The 12,553-nt window shown below is 44.1% G+C and overlaps 1 protein-coding gene across 1 annotated transcript in view; it reads left to right on the top strand.

The window, feature by feature from the left end:
* LOC118941531 (high-affinity choline transporter 1-like) overlaps window positions 1-12,292 on the top strand; it is a 17,567-nt gene extending 5,275 nt beyond the window's left edge. Inside the window, exons 4-9 of the mRNA XM_090209527.1 lie at window positions 109-257; window positions 1,464-1,607; window positions 6,174-6,327; window positions 7,528-7,745; window positions 8,370-8,540; window positions 10,985-12,292. Of these exons, the coding sequence (XP_090065653.1) occupies window positions 109-257; window positions 1,464-1,607; window positions 6,174-6,327; window positions 7,528-7,745; window positions 8,370-8,540; window positions 10,985-11,344 (1,196 nt within the window). The 3' untranslated portion in view covers window positions 11,345-12,292. The remainder of the gene's footprint in view (window positions 1-108; window positions 258-1,463; window positions 1,608-6,173; window positions 6,328-7,527; window positions 7,746-8,369; window positions 8,541-10,984) is intronic.
* The last annotated feature ends 261 nt before the right edge of the window (window positions 12,293-12,553 follow it).

The following is a 12,553-nucleotide window of genomic DNA, read 5'->3' as shown; positions in this document are numbered from 1 at the left end:
TCTTCCAGTACAATGGCGAGGGACCAACTCAGTGTAACCTGGTTTTTATGTGTGGTGCCACAAAACTGTGTTAGCCCGCTGAGCTAAAAGTGTGTGTGTGTGTTGCAGGTGGCACGATGAGTGTGATTTTGGACCTGCCCTACTCCTACTCTGTGGGGATTTCTGCAGTGGTGGCCATCATCTACACTCTACTGGGAGGACTCTACTCTGTAGCCTACACCGATGTCATCCAGCTCATCCTCATCTTCTTCAGTCTGGTGAGTGACAGGCGGCCATTTTTAATCCAATCCAGTCTGGTAAGTGACAGGCGGCCATTTTGAATCCAATCCAGTCTGCTGAGGGACAGGCGGCCGATTTGAATCTAAACCAGTCTGGTGAGGGACAGGCGGCCATTTTGAATCCAATCCGGTCTGGTGAGGGACAGCCGGACGATTTGAATCCAATCCGGTCTGGTGAGGGACAGGCGGCCGATTTGAATCTAAACCAGTCTGGTGAGTGACAGGCGACCATTTTGAATCCAATCCAGTCTGGTGAGGGACAGGCGGACGATTTGAATCTAAACCAGTCTGGTGAGGGACAGGCGGCCATTTTGAATCCAATCCGGTCTGGTGAGGGACAGGCGGCCGATTTGAATCCAATCCGGTCTGGTGAGTGACAGGCGGCCGATTTGAATCTAAACCAGTCTGGTGAGTGACAGGCGGCCATTTTGAATCCAATCCGGTCTGGTGAGGGACAGGCGGCCGATTTGAATCTAAACCAGTCTGGTGAGTGACAGGCGACCATTTTGAATCCAATCCGGTCTGGTGAGGGACAGGCGGCCGATTTTAATCTAAACCAGTCTGGTGAGGGACAGGTGGCCATTTTGAATCCAATCCGGTCTGGTGAGGGACAGGCGACCATTTTGAATCCAATCCAGTCTGGTGAGGGACAGGCGGCCATTTTGAATCTAAACCAGTCTGGTGAGTGACAGGCGGCCATTTTGAATCCAATCCGGTCTAGTGAGTGACAGGCGACCATTTTGAATCCAATCCAGTCTGGTGAGGGACAGGCGGCCATTTTGAATCCAATCCGGTCTGGTGAGTGACAGGCGACCATTTTGAATCCAATCCAGTCTGGTGAGGGACAGGCGGCCGATTTGAATCTAAACCAGTCTGGTGAGTGTAAGGCCGTGGAAACATTGTCCAAGTATTTTGGATGGAGCCAACACCTAGGAGTGATCTGTTGTCGGATGATTGACAACGGAGATAATTGCCCAACAAAAAACACACAAACGGTCTGTCTTTTAACAGATGGAACTCATCTGAACATAGTTGACCACAGATGTACTTTTGATGTACGAAAACATAAAATGATCATTATCATATATATACAATTTAATGTATGTTCATGTGTCTTATTGTGGCTGCACCCGAAGACAGGAGTTAATCATTTTTAATTTGGTATTTTCTGTCTCTGCTGCAAAGTGGCTGTGTGTCCCGTTCCTCATGGCCAACCCAGTGGTGGGTGACATCACCCAGACAGCCTTCAACCACACCCACCAGGCCCCCTGGCTGGGACACATGGAGAAGGGGAAGGTCTTCAAGTGGGTTGATGACTTCTTATTGGTGGTGAGATCAACTGATTCATTGACGGATGATTCATTTGTTAATGTGTTAAATAAGTCAAGTAAGTTAGACAAGGATTGAATAAGCATTTGATAAGTAAAACACATGCATACTCCTCTACATTACAGTCATATCACCAGTCTCTACATTACAGTCATATCACCAGTCTCTACACTACAGTCATATCACCAGTCTCTACATTACAGTCATATCACCAGTCTCTACACTACAGTCATATCACCAGTCTCTACATTACAGTCATATCACCAGTCTCTCTCCTCTCCTCTATATTACAGTCATATCACCAGTCTCTCTCCTCTCCTCTATATTACAGTCATATCACCAGTCTCTCTCCTCTCCTCTATATTACAGTCATATCACCAGTCTCTTCTCTCCTCTACATTACAGTCATATCACCAGTCTCTTCTCTCCTCTACATTACAGTCATATCACCAGTCTCTCTCCTCTCCTCTATATTACAGTCATATCACCAGTCTCTACATTACAGTCATATCACCAGTCTCTCTCCTCTCCTCTACATTACAGTCATATCACCAGTCTCTACATTACAGTCATATCACCAGTCTCTACATTACAGTCATATCACCAGTCTCTACATTACAGTCATATCACCAGTCTCTACATTACAGTCATATCACCAGTCTCTACATTACAGTCATATCACCAGTCTCTACATTACAGTCATATCACCAGTCTCTACATTACAGTCATATCACCAGTCTCTACATTACAGTCATATCACCAGTCTCTACATTACAGTCATATCACCAGTCTCTACATTACAGTCATATCACCAGTCTCTACATTACAGTCATATCACCAGTCTCTACATTACAGTCATATCACCAGTCTCTACATTACAGTCATATCACCAGTCTCTACATTACAGTCATATAACCAGTCTCTACATTACAGTCATATCACCAGTCTCTACATTACAGTCATATCACCAGTCTCTACATTACAGTCATATCACCAGTCTCTACATTACAGTCATATCACCAGTCTCTACATTACAGTCATATAACCAGTCTCTACATTACAGTCATATCACCAGTCTCTACATTACAGTCATATCACCAGTCTCTTCTCTCCTCTATATTACAGTATTATCACCAGTCTCTCCTCTCCTCTATATTACAGTCATATCACCAGTATCTCTCCTCTCCTCTACATTACAGTCATATCACCAGTCTCTCTCCTCTCCTCTACATTACAGTCATATCACCAGTCTCTCTCCTCTCCTCTACATTACAGTCATATCACCAGTCTCTCCTCTACATTACAGTCATATCACCAGTCTCTCTCCTCTCCTCTACATTACAGTCATATTACCAGTCTCTCTCCTCTCCTCTACATTACAGTCATATCGCCAGTCTCTCTCCTCTCCTCTACATTACAGTCATATCACCAGTCTCTACATTACAGTCATATCACCAGTCTCTACACTACATTCATATCACCAGTCTCTCTCCTCTCCTCTACATTACAGTCATACCAGTCTCTCTCCTCTCCTCTACATTACAGTCATATCACCAGTCTCCTCATTACAGTCATATCACCAGTCTCTTCTCTCCTCTACATTACAGTCATATCACCAGTCTCTCTCCTCTACATTACAGTCATATCACCAGTCTCTCTCCTCTCCATTACAGACATATCACCAGTCTCTCTCCTCTCCTCTACATTACAGTCATATCACCAGTCTCTCCTCTCCTCTACATTACAGTCATATCACCAGTCTCTCTCCTCAACATTACAGTCATATCACCAGTCTCTTCTCTCCTCTACATTACAGTCATATCACCAGTCTATCCATTACAGTCATATCACCAGTCTCTCCTCTCCTCTACATTACAGTCATATCACCAGTCTCTCTCCTCTCCTCTACATTACAGTCATATCATCAGTCTCTCCTCTCCTCTCCTCTACATTACAGTCATATCACCAGTCTCTACATTACAGTCATATCACCAGTCTCTACATTACAGTCATATCACCAGTCTCTACATTACAGTCATATCACCAGTCTCTACATTACAGTCATATCACCAGTCTCTACATTACAGTCATATCACCAGTCTCTACATTACAGTCATATCATCAGTCTCTCCTCTCCTCTCCTCTACATTACAGTCATATCACCAGTCTCTCCTCTCCTCTCCATTAGTCATATCACCAGTCTCTACATTACAGTCATATCATCAGTCTCTCCTCTCCTCTACATTACAGTCATATCACCAGTCTCTCTCCTCTCCTCTACATTACAGTCATATCACCAGTCTCTCCTCTACATTACAGTCAGATCACCAGTCTCTCTCCTCTCCTCTACATTACAGTCATATCACCAGTCTCTCCTCTACATTACAGTCATATCACCAGTCTCTCTCCTCTCCTCTACATTACAGTCATATCACCAGTCTCTCCTCTACATTACAGTCAGATCACCAGTCTTTCTCCTCTCCTCTACATTACAGTCATATCACCAGTCTCTCCTCTACATTACAGTCATATCACCAGTATCTCTCCTCTCCTCTACATTACAGTCATATCACCAGTCTCTCTCCTCTCCTCTACATTACAGTCATATCACCAGTCTCTCTCCTCTCCTCTACATTACAGTCTTATCACCAGTCTCTCTCCTCTCCTCTCCATTACAGTCATATCACCAGTTTCTACATTACAGTCATATCACCAGTCTCTCTCCTCTCCTCTACATTACAGTCATATCACCAGTCTCTCTCCTCTCCTCTACATTACAGTCATATCACCAGTCTCTCTCCTCTCCTCTACATTACAGTCATATCACCAGCCTCTCTCCTCTCCTCTACATTACAGTCATATCACCAGTCTCCTCATTACAGTCATATCACCTGTCTCTTCTCTTCTCTCCTCTACATTACAGTCATATCACCAGTCTCTCTCCTCTCCTCTACATTACAGTCATATCACCAGTCTCTCCTCTCCTCTATCATACAGTCATATCACCAGTTTCTACATTACAGTCATATCACCAGTCTCTCTCCTCTCCTCTACATTACAGTCATATCACCAGTCTCCTCATTACAGTCATATCACCAGTCTCTCCTCTCCTCTCCATTACAGTCATATCACCAGTCTCTCTCCTCTCCTCTACATTACAGTCATATCACCAGTCTCTCTCCTCTCCTCTACATTACAGTCTTATCACCAGTCTCTCTCCTCTCCTCTCCATTACAGTCATATCACCAGTTTCTACATTACAGTCATATCACCAGTCTCTCTCCTCTCCTCTACATTACAGTCATATCACCAGTCTCTCTCCTCTCCTCTACATTACAGTCATATCACCAGTCTCTCTCCTCTCCTCTACATTACAGTCATATCACCAGTCTCTCTCCTCTCCTCTACATTACAGTCATATCACCAGTCTCCTCATTACAGTCATATCACCTGTCTCTTCTCTTCTCTCCTCTACATTACAGTCATATCACCAGTCTCTCTCCTCTCCTCTACATTACAGTCATATCACCAGTCTCTCCTCTCCTCTATCATACAGTCATATCACCAGTTTCTACATTACAGTCATATCACCAGTCTCTCTCCTCTCCTCTACATTACAGTCATATCACCAGTCTCCTCATTACAGTCATATCACCAGTCTCTCCTCTCCTCTCCATTACAGTCATATCACCAGTCTCTCTCCTCTCCTCTACATTACAGTCATATCACCAGTCTCCTCATTACAGTCATATCACCAGTCTCTCTCCTCTCCTCTACATTACAGTCATATCACTATATATCACAGTCAATACACTCGTTCATTACAAACTGAGTCAAAACTTTGAGTGAAGTTCAGTTGTGTAATAGCAAAAGAGACTCAACAGCTGAATCCCCGTACCGTTGGAATGGCAGCACTCTCTCACATCCTCTCTCCCTCCTCTCATGCCATGAGATATTTTTGTTCCACTAACATGACACAGCACTTTCCACAGACGCTTTCACCCTCATTAAGGACATGGTCTTGTGTTAACCATGACCCAGGAGTTTCTACAATCTCAACCAGTGTTGGCACCATCTTATCTTGTTGTTGTTAGGCCATGCAACCTATCTGTGGTTTCCAGTCTCAAGCTTTCTAACAGACAGTCCCCTCAAAAAACCACAAACAGCCCTTTCCTCGACTTCACCATGACTCTACAATTCAAAAAACATCCTGGAGACTCAAGGCCTCATTCTACTTCTCCTTAAACAACACAAACAGAACTTATTAATGTAAGTCATTTTGCAGGGACTCTTATCCAGAGGGACTTACAGGGCTAAGTGCCTTGCTCAAGGGCACCTCGGCAGATTTATCACCTAGTCTGCTCAGGGATTCAAACCTTAACAGCGATTCTACCTGCCACCATTTCACAATCTAACAACCTCCTTTATGTTCTTGTCATCCTCCTTGTCATCTTCCCTTTCTCCTCGGTCTCCTTATCCTCCCCCTCCTCTTCTCCCTCCCTCCCCTCCTCCCTTTCTTCTCCCTCCTCTCCTCTTCTCCATCATCTCCTCCCCCTCTCTCCTCAGGCGTTGGGTAGCTTGTCTTTCCAGTGTTTCCACCAGAGGACGCTTTCTGCCTCCTCCTCGTTTAACGCCCAGGTCACCTGCTTCGCGGCTGCTGCCATGGTCCTCATCCTGGGGATCCCCTCTGTCCTGGTCGGGGCTGTAGCCGCTTCCACAGGTAATACAGTACAAAAAGCTTTTCCAATCCCGGAGCGGACAAGGTGAATCATCTGTTGTTGTGCCCTTGTGCAAGGCACTGAAACCCTTATTGCTCCAGGCGTGAAATGGTCGTCTCTGACCCCAACTCTCCGCCGGCGTCTCGGGGGGAGTTGGGATATGTAGATAAAAACACATTTGATTTTTTTATTTCACCTTTATTTAACCAGGTAGGCCAGTTGAGAACACCTTTATTTAACCAGGTAGGCCAGTTGAGAACACCTTTATTTAACCAGGTAGGCCAGTTGAGAACACCTTTATTTAACCAGGTAGGCCAGTTGAGAACACCTTTATTTAACCAGGTAGGCCAGTTGAGAACACCTTTATTTAACCAGGTAGGCCAGTTGAGAACAAGTTCTCATTTACAACTGCGACCTGGCCAAGATAAAGCAGAGCAGAGCAACACAAAACAACAACAGAGTTACACATGGAATAAACAAAACATACAGTCAATAATACAACAGAAAAAAGTATATAAACAGTGTGAGCAGATGAGGTAGGATAAGGGAGGTAAGGCAATAAATAGGCCATAGTGGCGAAATAATTACAATATAGCAATTAAACACATGTTCTCTTGTTCAAGAATAACGGACAAATATAAGCACCTCCAAGTTAATATTATTAAAGGGGATATAAAGTTTCAGAGAAGAAGAGTTGTGTGTCGTTGACTGGTTTGTCTGTTATCTGATGTCCGTATACTGCTCCTATCATCTACCTCACATCCTGAACCATAACACACTCCAATCTAGTGGCAGTGTCCTGGTGTTGTGGCTAGAGTGCATGTTTTGTTATTACTCTCTGTGGAGCACGAGATCCCTTGAATACATCTGGTTTCCCTGCAGCTCACATGAGCGGATTGCAAAATGAAAGAATTTAAATAACTCATACGCAGACGGTCCTGAATGTGTTCACATTCGGTGAAGAATCGGGGAGGTACTCAGATCCAGACTCATTGTGGAGAAGAAACTAACGTCTGTGGGTGTGGCCTAGCGTTTGGCTGGAGCAAGGACTCTGGGTAGCCAGACGAATTATAACCTGGGCCTGTATCCACAAAGCCTCTCTGAGTAAGAGTTGTCGTACTTGTGTTTATGCTTTTAGACTTCATCAAGTGCGATTGTCAAAATGACCAAACTTTATTGACACTTTCCTGGTGTGTCTCCAGACTGGAACCTGACATCGTACGGGTCTCCGTCTCCGTATGAGCGCAACGAGACGGGATTGGTGCTCCCCATCGCTCTGCAGCACCTGGCTCCGCCCTACGTGTCCGTCATCGGCATCGGGGCCATCGCCGCCGCAGTGATGTCATCCGTGGACTCTGGCCTGCTCAGCTCCGCCTCCATGTTCTCCTCCAACATCTACAAGAACATCATTCGGAAGCAGGTGAAGAGTTGGGTGCAGGCTTTTGTTCTATCCCATCACTTACACCTCATTCTAATAAATTGGTGTGTGACGAGATACTCAATACAGTAGAGGTGACTAAGGAATTTAGGTCTGTTTTCCCATATACAGATTAATAAACCTACTAGTCCAGAACTGAAACAAACATCTCAATGGAGATGATGATCCATTATGTTCATTAGTCCTGTTCTAGGTCATAGGTCATGTACCAGAAAATCACCACTAAATGCATAAATAAGTGTTTTTTTCCAATTTCATCCATTTTTGGGACATTGGCAAGACATTTTTCAATTCCCATTTGAAAACATTGCATTGGGTTCTAAAGTGTGCTGGCATTTTGGGACAAATAGCCTAACTCCGTGCTCCCTCTTGTGACTTCTCTGAGTATTACACCACAGGGCTGTTCAAGCTCTTCTGACTTCTCTGTGTATTACACCACAGGGCTATTCAAGCTCTTCTGACTTGGATAATTATGACTGCTGTGCCTCCATCTTGGATCTGTCCTGACCACTGTGCCTCGGTCTTGGATCTGTCCTGACCACTGTGCCTCCATCTTGGATCTGTCCAGCCCACTGTGCCTCCATCTTGTATCTATCTCTCCTCTAGGCCTCAGACAGGGAGATACAGTGGGTGATCCGTGTGTCGGTGGTGGTGGTGGGGCTGTGTGGGATGGCCCTCACTCTCCTCCACAACAGTACCTATGCCCTGTGGATCCTGGCGTCTGATCTCTCCTACACCATCATCTTCCCTCAGCTCATCTGCGTCCTCTTCTTCCAGGTGTGTGTGTGTGTGTGTGTGTGTGTGTGTGTGTGTGTGTGTGTGTGTGTGTGTGTGTGTGTGTAACATGCAGAGTTGATATTGTGTGGGCCTTATCTTTTCCCTGCATCACAAACATGGTGGTGTGTCACTAGCCTGAGTGCCAGTCTGTTTGTGATGTCGTCATGCCAACTCACTCATCATCATGCCAAATGGTCGGCTCTAGAGATGGCAAGAGCACAAACCGGCCCTAGCCACAAAGCGTCTCAGAGTAGGAGTGCTGATCTAGGATCAGGCCCCAACCTGTCCATATCATCTTATTCATTATGATCAGGTTCCAACCTGTCCATATCTAAATCATTATAATCTAGGATCAGGTTCCAACCTGTCCATATAATCTAATTCATTATGAACTAAAAGGCTAAACTGATCCTAGATCAGAACTCTTACTCAGAGAGGCTTTGTGGATACAGGCCCAGGTTATAATTTGTCTGGCTACCCAGAGTCCTTGCTCCAGCCAAACGCTAAGCCACACCCACAGATGTTAGTTTATTCTCCACAATGAGTCTGGATCTGAGTACCTCCCCGATTCTTCACCGAATGTGAACACATTCAGGACCGTCTGATTGGTCCAGAAACCGATGGGTTGGACCAGAACCAAAACACATGTGGGTAAAACAGCGGTTTGAAAATGTGTAATTGGCTTTGATACTCTGATTAGTTATTTTACTGCTGCTCTTTAATTATTTGTTACTTTTATTTCTTTACTTTAAAAACAAAACTGCATTATTAGTTAAAACTTCTTAGGGCTGAAATCGCGTTAACGGGATCGATATGACAACAGCCAGTGAAAGTGCAGGGCGCCAAATTCAAACAACAGAAATCTCATAACTAAAATTCCTCAAACATACAAATATTTCACACCATTTTAAAGATACACTTCTTCTTAATCCCACCACAGTGTTATTTTCAAAAAGGCTTTACAGCGAAAGCACCACAAACGATTATGTTAGGTCACCGCAAAATAACAGAATAACTGTCATTTTTCCAGCAAAAGACAGGAGTCACAAAAATCAGAAATAGAGATACAATTAATCACTAACCTTTGATGATCTTCATCAGATGACACTCATAGGACTTCATGTTACACAATACATATATGTTTTGTTCGATAAAGTTCATATTTATATCCAAAAACCTCAGTTTACATTGCCACCATGTTCAGAAATGCCTCTAAAATATCCAGAGAAATTGCAGAGAGCCACAGCAAATAACAGAAATACTCATCATAAACTTCGATGAAAGATACATGTTTTACATAGAATTAAAGATAAACCTGTTCTTAATGCAACCGCTATGTCAGATTTCAAAAAAGCTTTACGGCAAAAGTACAACATTCAATAATCTGAGAACAGCGTTCAGCCACAAAAGGAAGCCATACAGTTACCCGCCAAATTGTGGAGTCAACAAAAGCCATAAATAGCATTATAAATCTTCACTTACCTTTGCTGATCTTCGTCGGAATGCACTCCCAGGACTCCCACTTCCACAAGAAATGTTTGTTTTGTTCGGTAATGTCCATCATTTATGTCCAAATAGCTACTTTTGTTGGCGCGTTTGGTAAAACAAATCCAAAGTCAGGAAGCACGGTCACTAAAAGCAGAAGAAATTTCAAAAAGTTCCCATAACAGTCAGTAGAAACATGTCAAACGATGTATTGAATCAATCTTTAGGATGTTTTTAACATAAATCTTCAATAAATGTTCCTCCCGGAGAATTCCATTGTCTTCAGAAGTGCGATGGAACAGAGCTCCCTCTCACGTGAACACGCATGGTCAGCTCATGATAGACCTTACTCATTCCCCTCTCCTTCGCCCCCACTTCACAGTAAAAGCATCAGACAAGGTTCTAAAGACTGTTGACATCTAGTGGAAGCCGTAGGAAGTGCAAACTGACCCATATCCCACTGTGTATTCAATAGGCGATGAGTTGAAAACCTACTAACCTCAGATTTCCCACTTCCTGGTTGGATTTTTTTCTCAGGTTTTTGCCTGCCATATGAGTTCTGTAATACTCACAGACGTCATTCAAACAGTTTTAGAAACTTCAGAGTGTTTTCTATCCAATACTACTAATAATATGCATATATTAGCAACTGAGACTGAGGAGCAGGCAGTTTACTCTGGGCACCTTTTCATCCAAGCTACTCACTACTGCCCCTGCAGTAAGTAGGAATTTCAATGAATTCGGCGCATGTGACAAATACAATTGGATTTGATCCAATCGCTGATGACCCTGTTTTGCACAATGCCCCTCATTGTCCCTCGTCCCCACAAACGATTTCAACGATGGCACTGGAACTAAAGTATGTAGGAAACGACAGAGCAGAAAAATAAGTTAGTGTGAGTCATCAGGCTAGGCTAGAATATCACTTCTTCAAAACAAATCCCTTCATCTTCCAACAGGTCTCCAACGGCTATGGAGCCGTGGTGGGATACCTCGTAGGGGGCCTGATGAGACTCCTCTGTGGGGAGCCCATCTTCAACCTCGCCCCTGTCCTCCACTTCCCTGGATGCACCCTGGAGGACGGCGTCTATGTCCAGCGCTCCCCCATCAGGACCATATGTATGCTTCTGGCCCTGGCGGCCATCTTGGGTTTCTCCTGGCTGGCTCAGCTGATGTTCAATAAGGTCTGGTTGCCCGAGAGGTGGGATGTGTTCCAGGTGAAGTTCCAGACTTTGCCACTTGGTGGCGCCAGAGAGATGAAAGAGAAGGAGGAGGATGGTGCAGTCTCTGAGCCAATGCTTGACACCACAAAGTGTTAAAGTTTTGATCTACCTACTTTTACAGGCCGGTTTCCCAGACACTTCCCTGGACTACAAAGCACTTTGTTTGATTTTTTTGGGGGTGCATATTTTTTGTTTATTGGACAAGATAGAGAAAGGAAAGATCTATTGAACATCCAAATCATTCTAAAGAAGGCTATTTAAAATCGATTGTGTAGCTCAATTAAGTTACTTATATGATTTGAACATAAAGAGTGAAAAAAGGCTGTAACATCGGTACCACCGACTTGCATTGGATTTGTTCCACAAAAACATGGACTGCGGTAGTACATTGTCCATAGACTGATTACAGGGTAAGGCAATCAATCCTATTATGTCATTTGGGTGAACTCTCTCTTTAGTCTAGGAGTAGGCTTAATGATCTGTGTCTGGGAAACTTCATTACCTCATCCCCAGACTACCTCATCCCCACCAGATTACCTCATCCCCACCAGATTACCTCATCCCCACCAGATTACCTCATACCCACCAGATTACCTCATACCCACCAGATTACCTCATCCCCACCAGATTACCTCATCCCCACCAGATTACCTCATCCCCACCAGATTACCTCATCCCCACCAGATTACCTCATACCCACCAGATTACCTCATACCCACCAGATTACCTCATCCCCACCAGATTACCTCATCCCCACCAGATTACCTCATCCCCATCAGATTACCTCATCCCCACCAGATTACCTCATCCCCACCAGATTACCTCATCCCCACCAGATTACCTCATCCCCAATCCTAACCAGAGCCATTAAGGGGTGAAACTAAGATCAGACCTCTTATCAGTGGTTATTTAGAGGCAATTTCTAGCCTACCTACTCCTCATATCATACTGAAAGTTATGTGATGCTCACTTGAGAGGATCTTGGTGCTAACATTTTATATACACTTTGATATAAACAATTTCCCTACCTATTCATAGTTAAAATGGTCATGGTGAATTGATTTGCAAGCCTTGTTGTGAAAATGTCTCTTTTTCTCAATTTGGGGAAACTGTTTTTTACATCTTCACTGTTGTTGTAAAGACATCTGTGGTTTAAAGGGTTGGATGATTCAGCGTCACTTGGAGAACAAGGAGCTCCAGGAAAGCCGAAGCCCACTAGGAGGGAGGGGTATACTACCCCATTATACTAGTAGGGGGGGTATACTACCCCATTATACTAGGAGGGAGGGGTATACTACCCCATTA

This window comes from Oncorhynchus mykiss, chromosome 19 (assembly GCF_057628025.1).
Source record: "Oncorhynchus mykiss isolate SJ-2025 chromosome 19, ASM5762802v1, whole genome shotgun sequence".
Classification (NCBI taxonomy): Eukaryota; Metazoa; Chordata; class Actinopteri; order Salmoniformes; family Salmonidae; genus Oncorhynchus; species Oncorhynchus mykiss.
This window is presented reverse-complemented; position numbering and strand designations above follow the sequence as displayed.